At 36.4% G+C, this 17,783-nt stretch overlaps 2 protein-coding genes across 6 annotated transcripts in view; one reads left to right on the top strand and one right to left on the bottom strand.

Annotated features, from left to right (window-relative positions):
- sorcs3b (sortilin related VPS10 domain containing receptor 3b) overlaps positions 1–9,943 on the top strand; it is a 77,473-nt gene extending 67,530 nt beyond the window's left edge. The window contains exon 28 of one of the 3 annotated variants that reach the window (XM_044136514.1): positions 9,854–9,943. The gene's annotated coding sequence lies outside the window, so the exon portion shown is untranslated. Of the gene's footprint in view, positions 1–4,359; positions 4,382–7,193; positions 7,265–9,853 lie in introns of those variants that run through there. The other 2 variants (XM_044136517.1, XM_044136515.1) reach the window with 2 other exon arrangements.
- Positions 1–17,783, bottom strand: part of LOC122842540 (VPS10 domain-containing receptor SorCS1-like) — a 58,132-nt gene that overhangs the window by 6,298 nt on the left and 34,051 nt on the right. For all 3 annotated transcript variants that reach the window (XM_044136510.1, XM_044136511.1, XM_044136512.1), the window contains exons 16-24: positions 17,074–17,207; positions 16,233–16,346; positions 14,264–14,435; positions 9,852–10,038; positions 8,614–8,747; positions 8,417–8,540; positions 6,561–6,673; positions 5,743–5,877; positions 1,913–2,012 (exon numbers count right to left, since the gene is read on the bottom strand). In XM_044136510.1, the coding sequence (XP_043992445.1) occupies positions 1,913–2,012; positions 5,743–5,877; positions 6,561–6,673; positions 8,417–8,540; positions 8,614–8,747; positions 9,852–10,038; positions 14,264–14,435; positions 16,233–16,346; positions 17,074–17,207 (1,213 nt within the window). The remainder of the gene's footprint in view (positions 1–1,912; positions 2,013–5,742; positions 5,878–6,560; positions 6,674–8,416; positions 8,541–8,613; positions 8,748–9,851; positions 10,039–14,263; positions 14,436–16,232; positions 16,347–17,073; positions 17,208–17,783) is intronic.

The raw sequence follows: 17,783 nt of genomic DNA, 5'->3' as shown, positions 1-17,783 counted from the left end.
CAACAACATCATTACAGATGACCAATGTAAAGCCTTACAGTTACTATTAACTACTTTGTACAGCTTTGTTTCGCACACAAGCTTGTTCGGTTTGCTATTGTTAGGTTGAGACATCAATGTACTTTGAACCATCTGTCTGCTTGAACTGCCAGCTAGCTGTAGCTATATTAATTCAGATGGGATTTGTATTTGAAAAAGTGAGATGAAGAAACTTGAACGGCTGAACAAACTGCATAGTTAATAATTTGTGGTTCATTGTACGTTATATGGGTGACTTTTGCTATTTTTAAAGAGAATATCTTTATTTTCTTGCTAATGCTTTAAGCCTCTTGGATATAAGGGTAGGGTTGCCAGAACTGGTAGGCAGTTTTCAGCACAAACCCAATGTAAAACCCTCCCATCTAAAAAACAAAGAAAAACATCCCAAATCTCAATCTCTGTTGAAGCTCGTGTTAAAAATAGCCAGATACTGTACAGTTGATAAACAAATGATTATTAATGATAATGTCACAGATTCTAGACATTTCAAAATAGATTAATCAAATGAGGGGAAGAACAAAGCATTGTCCAAGTTGTTTTTCATCTTTTCTAACACAACTATTTTGTTAGAATTTACTATTAATACTTTCTAATAACCAAATACTGTGAAAAGCTGAAAAAAATTTTAACAACCTGCCCAAAGCATATTTTTTATAACCCAACTTGTTCAGTTGGGTGGGAACCCATCCAGTCTGGCAACACTGTAGACATCTGAACACTGTTAACCAATGACAGTTCTTAAATATATTATAACTGGAATTAACTGGAATATTCAAATGCAACCAAAGTGACGTGCTGATTGAAGCAAAAAAAAAAGAAAAAAGAAATCCTGGAGATGTTTTGAGAAAGCAACAAGATATTTCCCTATAACACAAAATCAAATTGATGTTTTTGGATATAATGAAACTAAGATCCATGCAACACTTTGAACATCAGAGGACTGATGTAGAGAAAATAAAAAGAGGAAGATGATGTTTTTATTCATATCATAAGATCAAACTTAATTATGCAGCTGTATCATCCAGACCAGACCCAGGTCAACAGAATCACAGTGTGGTACTGAGGCAGTACCACATAAGGCAGCAAGCAAAGATTGCTTCTGACATCAGAGAGAAGAGCACAAGTATTTTTTTTTTGGTTGCAAACACACTTCATTGGATTGAGATTCATCTAAGTAGAATGAGAGAGGGAGAAATAGAAAAAAAACCTTCAGTCTCACTCTAGAAGAGTGAAAGCTGCCAGCCCTTTAGCTAGGTAGCTAGTTGCTCCAGAAATAGATAAAGGTCATAACAGCTCATCTAGTTTGCTCGTAGTTTGCTGTTTATTCAGAAAAAAAAATCCACCTTGAAGTGGCTCCTTTTTCAGTAAAGATATTTTTTTTCAATTATTTAACTGAATCCATAAAAATACAAAACATTAAACACATTAATAATTGCTTTACGGCCATCAATGTGATTACCAGAGTTATTTTTAAAAGAACTACTGGCGAAAAATGTGGTATATAGTAGCAGATCTACCAAAAGCATTGTCTTAACTACATTTCTTTCCCGTTTCTCAAAGACATGACTTTCAAATTCAATTCACCTGCAGAAAATAGCTTTTTGTTTAAAGCTTGACGGCTCTTTTGACTGCCACTTGTCCGTTTCATTTAGTCAAATGCGGTCCGCACAATATGCTGTCATGGTCAGGTGAATGGACTGGACTTGAAATGAGTGAAATGGCAGTCCAAACACACACTTTAAAAGACCTTGAGGAAGCTACAATAACTATTGCCTAAGACCTCTCTAATCTCTTGGCTCGTTTGGTAGAAAAAAAAAAAATGATGAAAAAGGGGAGCAGGTGGGTTAGGCGGGTAAGACAGGGACACACTTACCTGGAGACAGCCGTGTGGCATACACATTCACCTGCAGCCCGGGTTTGATTGTAAACTCGATGAGATCCTGGTTTAGAGCACTCAGCAGAACCTGAGAGAACTACAAGGAGGAGTGAAATAGGAGCAGAGAGGACTCCGTTAGCTGCAGCCGTCCACCAATAATCCACATTCATCAATATTTCACCCACAGTCATTTCCACCAACAGCATGAATTATGGATAGGAATTTCTGTTTCCTTCTAAAGAGGGGCAAATCTTTAAATGACACATGCAAAACCGAATCTGCCACACCGAAACCCAACAGGCTTTAAGGACTTCCAGGCAAAAGGGCGTCCTGCTTGGAGCGCAGCTGTGACATTTAAAGAAATATTAATCTTTCTGCTACGTCTCCCACGCTGGGAATATTTCCTCCATACCTTCATCAGCGTAAGTATTCTAAAGAGGATAAGAATTACCCATTTAAAAGTTCAACGAGGCGGTGTTATAGGAAATCAAACTATGTACTAATATCATAAAATAGCTGTTTTAATTTCTTCTCGCTTAAGTGCCAAAAGTTCCTCAGCTTTTCACACCTTGATGAAACAGTCATTTAGCAAGGGAGCAAAATGCCTTCCCATTGCATATTTGAGTCCTTAGCCATGCCTCACTAATTCCATCTCACTCTTTCTCAAATCTTTCCACTGGTTAAAATTAGACTGCGCTACACAGCATGAATAATTACTTTTTGTTCTAGTGGCATATCAGGGTCAGTAAATCTATTACACATTTTAATAAGCCCTCGCCATACATACACTTTGCCACGCACATGTGTGCGTGTGTGTGCACTGCTCACTTAATGTCTCCACGCTGAAAGTCGTTCACTGGAGATGAGAGAACAGTGAACTGAAGATTTATTACCCTATTGTCTGTGAGGTTCTGCCAGGTAATCAGACAGGCTTTAGATAAATACATCTCTTTAATTCCCAATCCCAGCAGCCTGCCCCAGTTTGTCTCCCTTCTCGATGGTGCCAATTATATGATGCATCAATGTAATTAAATACCTATTAACTTAGTTCAAGACTGACTGTGAGCCAGCAAAATCATGTTCACTCCCAATGAATAAATGAGCTTTCCTGCACTGCACTTAAAAAAATAAATACTGCTTTATTATTTTTGTTACATGTTTCATACCTTTAAATAAACAATTAATACAATAATCAATTTCAAATTGTCTTCTTTTGCCATTAGAACATGGTAACACAAACAATAGCTCTGAATAATCTTTTCCCATAATATAATTTAAAGGCTACTGCAAATTTAAAGCTGAAAAACACATCAGGGTGTCTAATGAGACGTTCTGCTTTGTGGGCGTCAATTGAGAGGCAGGTGTTCATATAAAGGGTGGCATTGCCCTCTAGTGTTAACTTAAAGTATTTAGCTTTCAGGCAGGAAGGGAATGCATGTAAGATTGATTAAACGGTGAATTATTTGTCACTTTAGAGCAAAATATGCACAAGCAAGATATATTTTGCGACAACTGTCTGAAAAAATAAACCCGAATTAATTAATTTTGTGCAGCATGACTAATTATAAACCCAGAAACATTAGGGATATAAGAATCGAGCTCAGTGGCTTTCTGAGATCAGATGGATGTTCCTGCTTGCAGAAAACAATGAGCTCGTCGAAAACACATTCTTCTTGCTCTCTGTGTGAACACTTAATGGACCACACCAGAGACCGTTTGCATGTTTTAGCCCAATTACTGCAAAAAAATGTCCAGTCCTTATTACAGCTGTTCTTTTCTGCGGCGTGATATGCCTTGACATCTATTTATCTCACGCTGGTATAAAAAAACACAACTGCGGGACTTTAAGTTGCTTCAGGTGATCAATCACAATGAGTATCACGCCTGTATTTGTCAACGTTAACCTTACGAATGTGTGGCTAAAGGTAGCAGATGTTGCAGCTCAAGATTCACTAAAGATGGTGATTATGTAACGGAGAAAATGTGTGCATTCATCATTGATGTATAGCAGCTTCAACAATACATAAATTTTTTAAAAGGCAGGCTGAACTGCATTCAATTTAGGGTTACATTAGGATTTGTATTGCTATTCTCTGTATTCTTCATATTCCTCTTATCAGATTATTAAATATTATCAATATTATTATTACTATTCTTATTATTATTTCTTGTATATGTTTAGAACCGGAGTTTCACAGTTATATCTGTGAAAGTAAGTTTTTGCTCCTGACATAAGGTCAGAGAGAAGTGCTACTTGCATACCTGCCATTAGCCACAGCAATAAAACTAAGTAAATGTAAATGAAATGAACATCTTGTCATTGTTCTGGCAAACATTTGTGGTTGGCTTTGTGCTAATATTATTATGACACATAAGACCCGCTGTTGTAAAAGGAAAGAGCTATTGTGGCAGGAATCCCTGACAAAAATCTTCTTCCACCGCAGGACAGAGCATGGCACCACACTGAAAAGCCTGCTCCAAGAATGTCACAAAGAATATAACAATGCGCCAAGGGTGCTGGCCTGCTTTTCAACTCACATCTGATCAAGTGTCGTCTATATACTGCAGAACAAATCCGATCCAGAAGTCCTGTTTCACAGAACCAGAAGAATGTCCCAGTGTGAGACGAGGTGGAGAATGTTGACAGTTCTTGGTGAATGTTTTAGTGAAAATTGAGTGACAGCAAAATGGTAATGCAAATGTAAAAACAAACTGCTGTAGTTTTGATGACTTGCTGATGTTAATTTTGTAGCATAGAGCCTTCCAAATTCTAACTCATTCACAATAATAATAATAATAATAAAAAAGTTCAAAAATATATTTTATGTCATAATATATCGTCTGATACTAAAATGTCTGTGGCACATGCATTATAACAGGTTATGTCTCCCTATATATGCATCTAAATATTTAAGGGACAACTGGAATTTATCCAGATAAATATAACCCAAGTAAATACAAAAATCAGTTTCCAAATGCTGTTTTCATTTGAAGTGAAAAAAAGCTATTCAAATGAATTCGGCCTGACGTGCAAAAAAGTAGCAGCCAGCCTTATGAAATCATGTGGCATGATGGCTGAAGCCAAAGAAGTACTTAAATAGAACTTGACAAACATAAGGCAGGTGAAAAGATCTTAGAAATAATACATCATATTCTAAAGAAATTCAAGAGTAGAAACGAAACAGATATGAATTAGTCCAAAAAAGATTACGGACATTTCTAAGGCATTGGGACTCCATCAAACTACAATGAGAGCCATTCTCCACAAATCGAGTGGTGAACTTTCCCAGGAGAGGCCAGTCTACACCTGGACCTCAGGCCTCAATTGCCTCTCTTAATGTATGTTATCATGATGCAACAATACAAGAGAAGCTGGGCAAATATAGCATGAATGAGAGAGTTCTGAGGCAAAAAAGACAGCTGAAGAAAAATTCCCAAAAGACTTCTGAATGATCACCATGACTTTTTGGATAATATTATGTAGTCTAATGAAACAAAAAAAGAACTTTTTGGAAGGTCTCCTGGTACAACTAGTGTAAAACACTGCAGCACTTTGTTTTTTTTGTTTTTTCTTTAAAGAAAAATAACTTCATATCAAGTGTTAAACGTGATCACAGATAATGTGATGATCTGAGGTTGAGTTCTTGTTACAAGAACTGAAGGAGTTGTTGTTACTAATAATATCTCACCATCAGTTTGTGACATTGAGTTCAAGCCAACCTGACATACTTAGCAAGGTAATGGAATGCTATCTGTCTGTTTTTGAGTACCTGGAGGATCATACTGATATTTACCAGAAGCTTCTGAATAATTTATTGAGACTGTACCTGATCCAGGTGTGCCCACTTTTCATTCATGCCTCTGTCTCTTGACCTCCTTTCTGGTACAATGAAGACCTCGGCTGTAGTTGGTAAACCTGGAAACAGCTTGACCAGGAGTTGGTCCTCATTAATCCCTGTGACCTTTAAAAATATCAACAAAACATTGCCAGTAAGCTCTAACTTCCAAATGAAGTGGAGGTCTGTGCTTCGGACACAAAGACATTACCGGAGTTATGAGAGTCCTCTGTATTACAGAGAAAAAGGTTTTCTGCATTCTCCTTTATGTATCATTTGCCTTAGTACTGTCAGGATCTAAGCCCTGGATCAAGTGGGAACATAGATGTTTATTCTGACAGTTTTTGGTAAAGGCCGGGGCTGTTAGTGCATTTATGCCATAACCAGAGGTCTACTGTCAGCTTCCTGGTGTAGAGCGTGGTAAAATCTGACAGGACAGAAGGTCAAAGTGAATGTTCCATACTGAGGGCTACTGTTGGATATATATATAGAACAGAGTATCCAGGTCTTTTACATAACCTGCTCTGCTATGTCTTAAAGAGAAAACCAGTCACAACTTAACTGCACTTAGATTCATTTTACTTGTTTTTTTATTTTTTTTATTTCTACTGCAACAAACGAGTTTTAATTAAAAACTTTTACAGTTGTAAACATAACAATTGCATTGCTACTACTGAGATTTGAGATTTAAAGTATTTTTGCCATGTTACTAGACAAATACTAACATTCTTTCAATGCAAGAATAAGAATGGACCCTCTTCTGAGGTAGAAACATCTGAGAGCAGTACAATATTGTCTTTGTGACCTACCTGAACTATGCAGGTCTTCACTACTCTGCCAATGTCTTCTCTCCACTCCGATACCCCTGGGTTCATCTCATCCAGATTAGAGGAAAAAACCAAAGGATGTGACCTGAAATAATCTAAAATATAAGAAAAAAACTTTAACTCTCTGAGTCAGCAATGAAAAGAAAAAAGGGACATTTTTTCCGTCCTAAAGATTCTTTTGGTTCAGTGACCTGCCTCTATTTTAAAAATCTACTCTTGAGATTTTTAGAGTTTACATCAATATGTAAACTCTATTTTATTAGGTATGGGTAGCGAATACAACGAGGTGTTACAATGATTAAGGATGCTGAAGTCACACTATTGACTGGAAGGAAATTAACTGTTGCTCTGTAGAGACTTACTGTACTGAAAACACAATAAGCTTCAACAAAGAAAGAGTTTTTATCTTGGGAAACAGTTCAAAACTAATTAAACCTGGAGGAAAATATATCATTTGAATCTGTAATGATTCTGAATTAAAGTAAATATACCATAAAATACCAAAAAAAAAAAAAAGTTTTCAAAATGGGATAGATTTAACTTTTCATAAAATCTCTCTATATATTAGATTATTTATTGTTATACTTGTTATTATTTGTCTGTTATTATTTGCAGGTATCAGCTACATCAAAATTTGGATCCACCGCCAGGGGGCGACAGTAACACACAGGCAGCAAAGCTGTGAACTTTCATCATGCGTCGAATCATTTCATTCGTAATTTTAATCATTACTCCAGGCTTCAGTTAAAGGTTGTTTCTAAAAAAGTTTATTTCTGACCAGCATAATTCAATACCTGAGAAGTTTTTTTTTTTTTTTCTTAATATTTGTTAAAACTAATGTAAAACTATATTTTTTCTGTTTAACTGCATATTGACTTGTTTTTGGTTCTCTGGGCTGAGCAGTTCCATGAGTTTTCCTGTTGCTAAAGTACCTCTGGATTACCTGTTAGAAAACTAAAAGAAGTCTTCGTCACATGTACATAGCCTTTGAATTTATTTTTACTGTATATTCATTAATTATGAAGATACATTGAAAAAATTGACCAAATCTTCTGTATGACTTAATTCATCTGCAAACATATTAAATAAATGAGACTTTGCACTCCAATAATGCTTATTTGTCAGATTAGAAGTATATTTTTTTCAAAAACGTCTTAAACATACTTTTTATTTACCCCACATTTATGTCTACTTTTCTTTCCTAATCTTTTTTAAACATTAGCTGTCAGCAGAAATTCACAATTATCAATTGACATTACATAACATGAGTATGTGTATAATTAATGGATACTAGATTTTTTTTTTTCACTTTTAAAACATATTCTGATTTATTGAACATGACAGCATATTATTTTCTGAAAACTCAGTAATACTATTTCTATTGATTGTGTGATTCCTGACTGAACCTGTTGAACCTGTTAAAACATGACAGATTTTGGCCTCAGACCAAACCAAAACAACTCCTAAGTGACCTCCTGGTTGTAGATGTTATTTACTGAAGTCATCCAACTATATATTCCCTTACTGCAGACAAATTAGAGGAATATTTGGAATTATTTTAAACCGTCAAAGCATCTTTGAAATGTTCCTTGGTTAGTGAAATTTTCACACGTAGATGATATGTTGCAAGGAGTCAGTTTGAAAAAAAAAAAAAACTTTGGTTGAAAACTTAACCTGGTATGGATCCAAATCCATGACATGGTTAGCAGAATATGGAGCTTTAAAGTTCAATTGACCATAAGCCTACCATGTCTCTTTTCAAGAGGGATCTTAAGGATAATGTGTACTCTAAAAAAATCTTTCTAGCTTAAACAAACATAAATAATAAATGTTATTACCATAAACTGCCACTTTGATTTGGTCCTGGTGGACGATATTACCAGCCAAAGCCTGAACAGTAACAATGTGACTTCCCTCTCTGGAGAAAGTGAAGGTGATTGCTCCATCAAGGGTCACAACTGGCTGCAAGACAACGGGACATAATAAGTAATTCTCTGTCATGCTTTTAAGGCAACATTGCCTGGAGATGGCTTACCTCTGTCTTATTATCAAACCACCAGAAATATGTGACTGTTCCCACACTACTTGGGCGAAGTGTTGTTGTGAAATTCACTGCTTTGTCCTTAATGACCACCAAAGGAGCTGAAAGCTGCACCTGCTCGAGGTGACCTTTAGAGAGAAAACACACAGAGTGTGAAGTTACACCTTTTATTAAAACAGGGCTAAATTTAATGCCTCCCCGGTGCGTCTAAGCTTCAACAAATAAAATGGTTGTAATATCTGGCACAGCAGAGACCAAGTGGAGCACACTAAACCCACTGGTGGACAGCGTTAAAGCCGTTTACACTCCAGAAGCTGTTTGATTTCTGCACATGGGGAATTTTTTTATGTTTTTCCAGCCATAAAATTGTCAATGCTAAAAACCACAACAGTAAGTTTGTTTTAAATTGATCGGTGGGGCTCTGTGGTAGTAAGGAATTGCACACAGCAGTCCATTTTTCTGCTACACAAGATGTTGGATTAAAGTAATGAAAAAAGACTACAGCTATATCCTTGATAAACTATAATAAAGTGTATGGTCTACAACGTGCAGTAAAGTATTTGCTCCTTACAGCTTTGTTAATTGAACTTTTCTTTATTGCACTTTGATGTTTCAGCTCATCAGGAGCATTTAAAAAGAAAAAAAAAGTACCCAAACCAATTTGGCTGTGAGTGAAAAAGATGTTGTCCACTAAATCAATGTGGTTACTCACTATGGGTACTTTTGCAGAAATAACTACCATCAAATATTTGTAAGAACTGACAAGTGTGTTTTTGTCACTGTGGATAAATTTTGGCCCACTGTTCTCTATTGAATTGCTTTCAATCGGTCACACTAGATGGTTTTGTATGTACAGTATGGCCTGCTTAAGTTTATACCACAGAATCTTGGACAGATTTTGTTTAAATTTTGACTATATCACTCCAACACTTTCATGTTTTTTCAGCTATTCACATGACCGGAGCATAATCGAAGTGCACATGAGCTTTAGGATGTCTTAGTAAAGATCAAGTTTCCTTGTTAAATCATCAGCCAGTCTTCCAGATCTAGCAATCACAGACCATCACGCCACCATGAGTGGGGTGATAAATTTTTCAACTATAAATTAGTTATTTCTTAATACAAAATAATTGAGAGTATGTATATATTATGATTCCAGCTCTCTGAAATATTTGGATGAATTCTAACATTTTAGCAATTACTTTTAAATGACCAACTTGCTTTTGACTTACAGGACACATGGAGGTAGAGGAAGACCTTGTCAAAGCCGAGATGGTTACTTGCTGTGGCTGAAACTTGATAGATTCCAACTTTATGGTAGATGTGCTTGACCCCATCATCGATGGAGCTGATATTAATGTAAGATATGGCAGTTCCATCACCAAAGTCCACTGTTATGCTTGTCATCGAGCTAAGACCCTTCAAATATAAAAAGAAAAAAAGAAAAAGACGCTGTTATTCATCCTTCTCTTTTCCCCCGAGTAGTCACTGATTCATAACAGGAGCACTTCCAATAAAAGCTACAAGAACAAGGTCTTGTTGTAAATCACGTCAATGCATATTTATTTGATACGCCAGGGCTATAGCCTTTGTGACAGCATCTTTGATTCACACCACTTTAAATAAAAACATGCAGCATGTGAGTAATACCCCTTTAGGTGGACTTTGACGTGTGGTAAAAGCAAATTGCAAAAGCAGTGTTGTAAAACACTCCCGTGAAATGCTATGGTAAACACTGAATGTTGAGTTTAGGTAATTGCAACCAGAAATGTTTAGCTTCAGACCCTAAGGAGAAAAGCTTTGTAGCTGGAAGGCTTATTGTTATGTAGTCTGTTATAATCCCTTCCAAACATATTCATGGTCTTTCAACTTTTTCACATTTTACCCAGTTAAGGCAATAAACTTTGATAGTGCTCATCTGTTTCATAAACGCTAACAGAGTATTGTCTAAACGTGACACACTAGAAATGTGAAATGGCAGAAAATGACCCCATTTTCAAAGGAAACACAAGATCTATGGTCTGATTTGTGTTCAGGACTTTTGAGTAAAAACATTTCTGCAGCTGCTGTCAAGGCAACTGCATCTGATTTATTGCTTTTTGTTGTTTGGTTTAAGGTGGCACTAGCTAAATGTTATTTAATAAAGAACATTAAGTTTAAATGTGTGGTAGCAGTTTAGTAAATTTGTGTTGATGCTCGTTAGGTTCGGTTAAGTGTACATTCAAATGTGGGGGCGGGGGGACTTTTATTTCATTCTGCGGACCACGTGTTGCCCAGGGAAACATTGGCTGGCGCACTTAGAGCCACATGGGGCATTCAAGCTGAAGAAGCTAATAGCTAGAAATTAAGCTTTATTCCTCTGGAGTCAATGCAGCTAATGAGGTACGATTTGTTTATTTGTATTTTGTATTTATGTAAATACTCCATTTATTGTGAACTGATTTGGGTTTGTGTTACCTTTTTGTTTTTAGTTCTGATGGTATTTTTGGGGACTTTGTAAAACGTGTCCACAATAAATGGCTGCTGAAACCAAGAACTGCGTTAAGCCTTGATTAAACTCGAGAGGAGTAACACTTTCAGAACCACCTTTTAGTGCAAATGTAATAAGAAATAATCTTAGTAAATCTACTAGCTGGTAGATTATTAAGTTTAAACTATTTAGTTGTTTGCTAAATAGTTTAAACTCAGATTAGACTAGGCGTATCGGTAAACAGAAATTTTCAACTCTTGCAACAGATTTGTAATTGAATTTAGCTGTTGACATTGTCTTAGCCATTCTGACACTTCAATAAAGGTAGATATAAACCATTCCCCCCAGAATCCTCCCAACATGACGCTTCAGCCATCTTTGGATTGTGTGTTTAAGGTGGCAGTAGCTAAATTTTATGTGTTTATGGTGATGGGCAGTGTTACGTTTCTGCAACACATATCACGTCGCATAACGGAAGAAGAAAAGGTTTAGTTCTGTTCTCAGTGGACTCCAAAATGTTCTTCCTGTGTCTTTCATAGAGCTTGAACAAACAGCAAAGCATGACTTTTCTCCAGAAGTAAAATGGGCATTTTTGGTTGGATTTTCATTAAAGTTCTCTCTGCCTTCATTAAAGTTGCCTGGGAAGGTTCATGTCATCCCATTTTTAAAGATGGATTGATCAGTGCTCAAAGATCGAGAAATGGTTTGATGATCTTGCTATAATAACTGTCCTTCAAACTAGGTGTTGTTTGTTCACTATGCCCAGAAGAGCTGTGTACACTGAGATTAAACTATTCAAAAATGTGATTTGTTTATTAATCAAGTGATTTTCTAAAGGCAGCCAGATGTACAGAGATAGTAAATATGGCTGAATACAAACACATGCTAGATATTTCAGATGCTGATTTAAAAAAATGAAAAGAAAAGAAAAAAGTTGTACCCTTTTTCATCCACTTCAAATTAATCTACTACTTTGTGTTGGTCTGTCACACTATAAAATCTCAATTATGTGCACTGAGATTTGTGCTTATGATATAGAAAAATATAAGAAAGCCACTAAGTCTAGCCGTGGATCCCTTTTTCTTTCAACAAAAAACTCTGTGGCTGAAAATATAGTTGCAAAGGAATACAAAAAATGCATTATTACAAACTTCATTTAGTCCATTGTAGTAGGTAATGTTACGTTGCTTAACTCTAATTTTCTCTTTTAAATTAATAACATGTCTTTACTATCAATGTATGAACATTATCCCCCAGGCGATTAACGAGTGGAGCAGTTCTCTCCTCTCCATCACACAGTCCCTGCTCCCTGCAGCGCCTCTTCTTTCCAGCATCTCTCACGCTCACATCAAGTGTAAAATTTAAGACCGTCTTTTTTTTCTTTTGTAAAAATTGGCACACAGTCAGCAGTGAATTGCTTACCGCAGGTCTTAAAACAAAAATCACAGTGTGTGAATCATTTAAATACACTCCCCCCTGTGATCTGAAATGGGAGCACAGTGGGAAATTATACCCGCCTCTGGCCGAAAATAATGCAACAAGACCAGACTCCAAAATCCCCTTTCATTCACTAATTCATCACTAAAATTCTGCAGTTACTTGTGATCCAGGTTTCTTAACTCCAAGAAAAGAGAGAAAACATATTATTTTCTCCTAGTTTGCATCACTGCCTCTGTTATTAGCTGTTTTAAATATTTGATCTTACGCAGGATTTTGACTCTCGTCTCATGAATGAAATTCTCAGGGTTGAGATATTAATCAACAATGATATGTGCCTACAACACTGTGGGGGAGGGTTTGTGAGACACTTGCAACTATTGTTGTTTTTTCTAACATACCAACTTAAGAATGCACAGTGAAGCATAAAGTATGTCAAAATCAAGTAGTTATTAACCTAAAATTGCATTTTTAAAGATTGAATTGCATTATGTTGTAACTGATGAACCACTGTAAAGGTGAGTGATAAAAGGTGGGTTAATGTGTAGTAAAAACAGGTGGTTTTGTTTTAGATCTATGTAGCATTGAAACCAGAGGTTTGCATGCACTGAATAAAAAGACACATGTACAATTATTTAAATCATACCAAACGTCTCTCGTTTTAGGTCAGGTTGCTAAACACCACAATATTGAGAGAAAACATCAAAATCAGAAATGCACATACATTTCCCAATTATTTGGTATGAGTTGCCTTTGAACTGGATGACTTGAGTTTGGGTATCCATCATGTTTGGATGCCCAATAGTTTGACCCACAACAATTTGATGACCTTTGGTGTAACTAAGTCAGATCCTTCCAGGTTGATGTCTTTAGATGTTGCTTCAATGTTTCCACATAATGTTCTACTCCATGGTGTAATCTAATTCATGAATTGTACAAGGGCCTACAGCCAAGCAATCTCACAACATGATACTGCCACCCAATACTTTACAGTTAGGGCAGTAAAACTGTCTCTGTTTTTCATCTAAATGTAATGCTTTAATCCAATAATTTTACAGGACATGTCTCCAAAATTAAAGTCTTTGTCCCTGTGCGCATTTCAAAACTGTAATCTAGCTTTTTTAAGCTTCTTTTGAAGAAACAACTTACCATCATGTTAATCAAGAGAACAGTGTGTTACAGGTGTGGTCTTGAAATACATCCACAGATGAGTTGCCAATTGACGTAAATGTTTGAGTTTAACTTTCAGAAGCTTTCAAAGCTATGGCATCATCGAGGCTTTCCCTCACTGCTTAAAGAGACAGTAATCATTATATAAACTTCTGACTTTGAAGACACTGATAAATTAAACCGTGGTAGAGTTTCTCTCATCACAGTGGCGTTTAGTAAAAATAAATAATTTTAGTTATTCTAACTAAACTAAATCAAGAGAAAACTGGTCTGAATTAACTTCAGACCGTGAGAAAATGTGTCTTTCTTTTCGGTGAATGTAAACTTGTTTGAGCTGTATTCATGGAGTAATTCTGTCATGTAAATTTTAATTGGGTCTATAGCATAACTGCTTGTCTTCATTTCCACAGTCTAAGTATATTGCATTCAGTAAAGCATGGTTTTCAATCATCTTGTACTTTCTAATCTATTCTGTGTTTGCTGTTATTAGAAGGATGTTTTGTCAAGTGTGTAGTGCTGCTTTTGTCTTTTTTTTTTTTTGTTTGTTTTTTGTAATGAAATCATCACCTCTTCCAGAAAGACCAAGAAGGTAACATTCCTCCCCAGCGTTGCTACAAATGTTCCCTCGCTGGTGAAGAGCTGGAGACCCCTCGGAGCCTGACTGGGACACTTTTGTTGTCTGGGGCTGTACTTCAACAGACTTCCCTCGGTGCAGTTGTTCGACAAAGCCTTGCGATATCTGGAGTGAAATGAACAACAAAAAACACTTTTCTATGCTTTGAGTGAAAAACAGGCAATTAAACCAAAATTGGAAAAACATGGAACAAGCTATGAAAAACTGAAAATTTTAAACGACAGGGAAATGCCTTTATTTAATGCAGATATTCAGTTCAATGGCATTTAGTACCATAAATTTTTGTTGTTTATTTTACAATTATGAATGGTGATATGCAACACGATCTAGAAAGAACAAGGTCTGGAGTGAAAATTTTATAAAGTTTGGGGTGCTATTTAGAACTTATAAGTAGTAAATTTCTTTGCATTTAAATCACAAAGAATAAATCAGTTTTGTATCTGAGTAGTAAGTAGCTATTACCTGTTGTAGCTTGAGAATGCAGTCGGCGATCGAAAGACCAGAATAGTATGTACAACTTAATTTTTACAGATAGCACAGTTTTAAAGTCACTTTAAATGTAAATTCTTCAGCCAGCCAAATTCTTCTTTCATTTTCATCTGAGACCAATGAAAATTGAATTGCTGATCACAGAAACAATTCAGTTCATAGTAGATTAATATAGGATTATCATTTAACGTGTGGAAAGCCCCAAGTGTGCTCCATTTGTTTAAGTACCTGCAGGAAGAGAGAATCCATCCATCTTAGGACCTTCTCATTGCCAGGTACTACAGCAAACTCTTCCACCCTGCAGCTTATATTGCAATGTTTTAAGCAACTATGCAGTTTTTCTAGGATGATCAATTGAAAGCATCTTTCTAATTTCTAGTTTCAATGTTTCTAAAATAGCATTTATACAATTTACATATGGCGCCTGTCATCCCAGCTTCTGAGAAAAGTTCATCTGTATCCATACAAAATAAAGAATCTCAGAGAGTCATTCACTGCTGATAAGAGGCCAACTGCTAATAACATCTCAATAGAAGTATTTCTGAATAATATCTTGTCCTCTAGTTGCTTGAAGGAATAATTTAAGCAACCAGACACCTGGGTGCTCATGTAAGAGCATATTCAAATGACAAAAGAAAGCAGGAAGAATATTTAGAGGAGGAGTAAGGACACAATCTCAAACTTGACACCTGAGCTCTTCAGTCCCTCAGGCGAACTGTCACTCATCAGGAGCTGATATACCCACACGGGGTTGGAAATTACTTCAGAAAATCTTTCCTAAAGACTTCAACATTAAATTACACACATTTTCCACTTAAACCTCATTGTAGAAGAAAGGAATCTTGTCACACTAGTTTAGAGGTACTTCTACTTGTCATCTGGTCTGCTGGGCTTTCATGTATGCATTCAAACCATGCCAGAGTTCACTTTAGGTTAAATGTGACCCCACATTTAGAAAGGATGTGACGCCCACATCCTTTCTAAATCTGGTCCTGGTGAAGACATTGTGGATGGATCAATGACAAGAAGGAATAGCAGTGTTACAAAATGTGAAAATATTTATCAGAACTACTTTCTTTCTAGAGTAGGTTCAACACAAAATACAAGTAGAGCTGTTCTATGCATTCTAAAAGTCTATTTTGTTAATAGCAACAGCACTACATGAAAATATACCTCACAAGTTGTAAACCTTATTATTATTCTAATGTTTTCATTTATCCCTTCACTATTCCTTCCCTTTTGTATCTCTGGTCATTTTATGCTCTGCATCAGCTTTGAAAGATTTTATCCAAAGTACACAGTGTGCAACCAACCATTTGAACAATTTTCTACTTTTCTTCCACACATTTTCAAAGCTGCATTTTCACAGCTTGTGCCTTCTGGTTCATGTCAGCACATCTGAACTAAACGTACCCTGTTGTGTTGAAGAAGCTGTCCCCCGTAATGCAGTCTCGAGTTGATGCTGAAGGAACGAACCAAAAAGCTGAAGTGCAGCTCCCATCGACTTGCCTCTCAAACCCATAGTCACTGTTTTAAGTCAAGAGAAAAAGGCACACTGTGGCATTATCAGGGCTACTTAATATTTCCTATAAAGTTCAAGCAGAAATATTTAGTGAAGATGGAATCAATAATTTCAAAGCCAGAGAAAAATGATTGGTGTGTGAAAAGTTCCCACACAACAACAGCTGGTTGAGGTTTGATGTTTTATGAATCACACTTCAGATGCAGAGAAACCATTGTTTGTGTTTACAAAAATTATAATTATACCCTATAATGTCTTACAGATCTCTTGTGTTTCTTTCATTAGGATGAGGGAATCACAACCACAGGAGCAGAGAAGCTTTCAGTCATAATTGTTCTTAAGCTTAAAATGCTGCGTATTACTTACAGACATAAAGATAAAAGAAAGTGTGGAGCTGACTGAAATAGTGTACAGGAAATGTAACAGTACTTGTTAGACATTGAGAGAAAAGTAGGTCATCTTCAATCTGGGTAACTCTCCAGGAAATTACAGCTTCCAAATTACTCCTTAGAAATAATGTCAGATTCAAGAGTCGTCCGTCCATCCATCCATCCATCCATCCATTCATCCTTATTTGTGTTTTACTTTAGCAAGCTTTCTGAATTGTAACATATCCTTCTAAACTCTCTTCTTCTTGTGTCGGTTTTTGCTTCACACATTTTGCCTCTGGAGACTTATGAAGTGTTGAGAATTTGACTTAATGAAGTGAAAAGCTGCAAAGGGTTAACTCACCACTCAAAATCTGCCTCTGTGCACGCGCAGGAGTCTGACATCTGAGAAATATACTGATCTCTGGCCTTGACACATCGAACGTTTGCTCTCAGTTTTTGGAAGATCCTCTTCATTCCCATGATGCACACTTCCCCCTGTAATAAATAATGCATCATAAAAAGATCTTCTTCTCCCCTTTGTTTTATAGAATCTTATTCTTCATTGTGTAGATAAATCGGAGTGATTCTTTAAGATTAATCACTGGCTGATCTATTTGAAGCTTCCATTTTGTAGTTGTCTGGCAAAGGCAGTAGAAAGTCTAACGGTTTGCATCATGGAGAATATTCTGATTTTCTGGCTGATATTATTAACTTAGCAAAGATAGACAAAAAAAAATAGCTGGGTTACATATTTCACTCAAATGTTGGGTTTATCTTGTCGAGACAGATGTCGGGTAGTTTTAACTCAGTCATGAAGTCATGAACTAGGAAGGATTTCTTTTGGACTTTGAAGATCTGTGCAAAATCGAACATCCTGAAAGCATGTGACTGCAATATCACCCCAGCATATTTTCTGGGGTGATATTGCAAAAAATATGGTGGGTGAAAACCCATTACACAACCCCTACTACCCATGTTTGCTCAAGAAGAAAATGCAGAAAAACTTTCTTGCTGCAAGGCAACAGATGTGCGATCCAGCGCAGCCCTAACAACCCGACCTGTTAGCCGGGT

Source organism: Gambusia affinis, linkage group LG13, assembly GCF_019740435.1.
Source record: "Gambusia affinis linkage group LG13, SWU_Gaff_1.0, whole genome shotgun sequence".
Taxonomy (NCBI): domain Eukaryota; kingdom Metazoa; phylum Chordata; class Actinopteri; order Cyprinodontiformes; family Poeciliidae; genus Gambusia; species Gambusia affinis.
The sequence above is the reverse complement of the archived record's forward strand: the minus strand, read 5'-3'. Positions and strand labels throughout refer to the sequence as shown.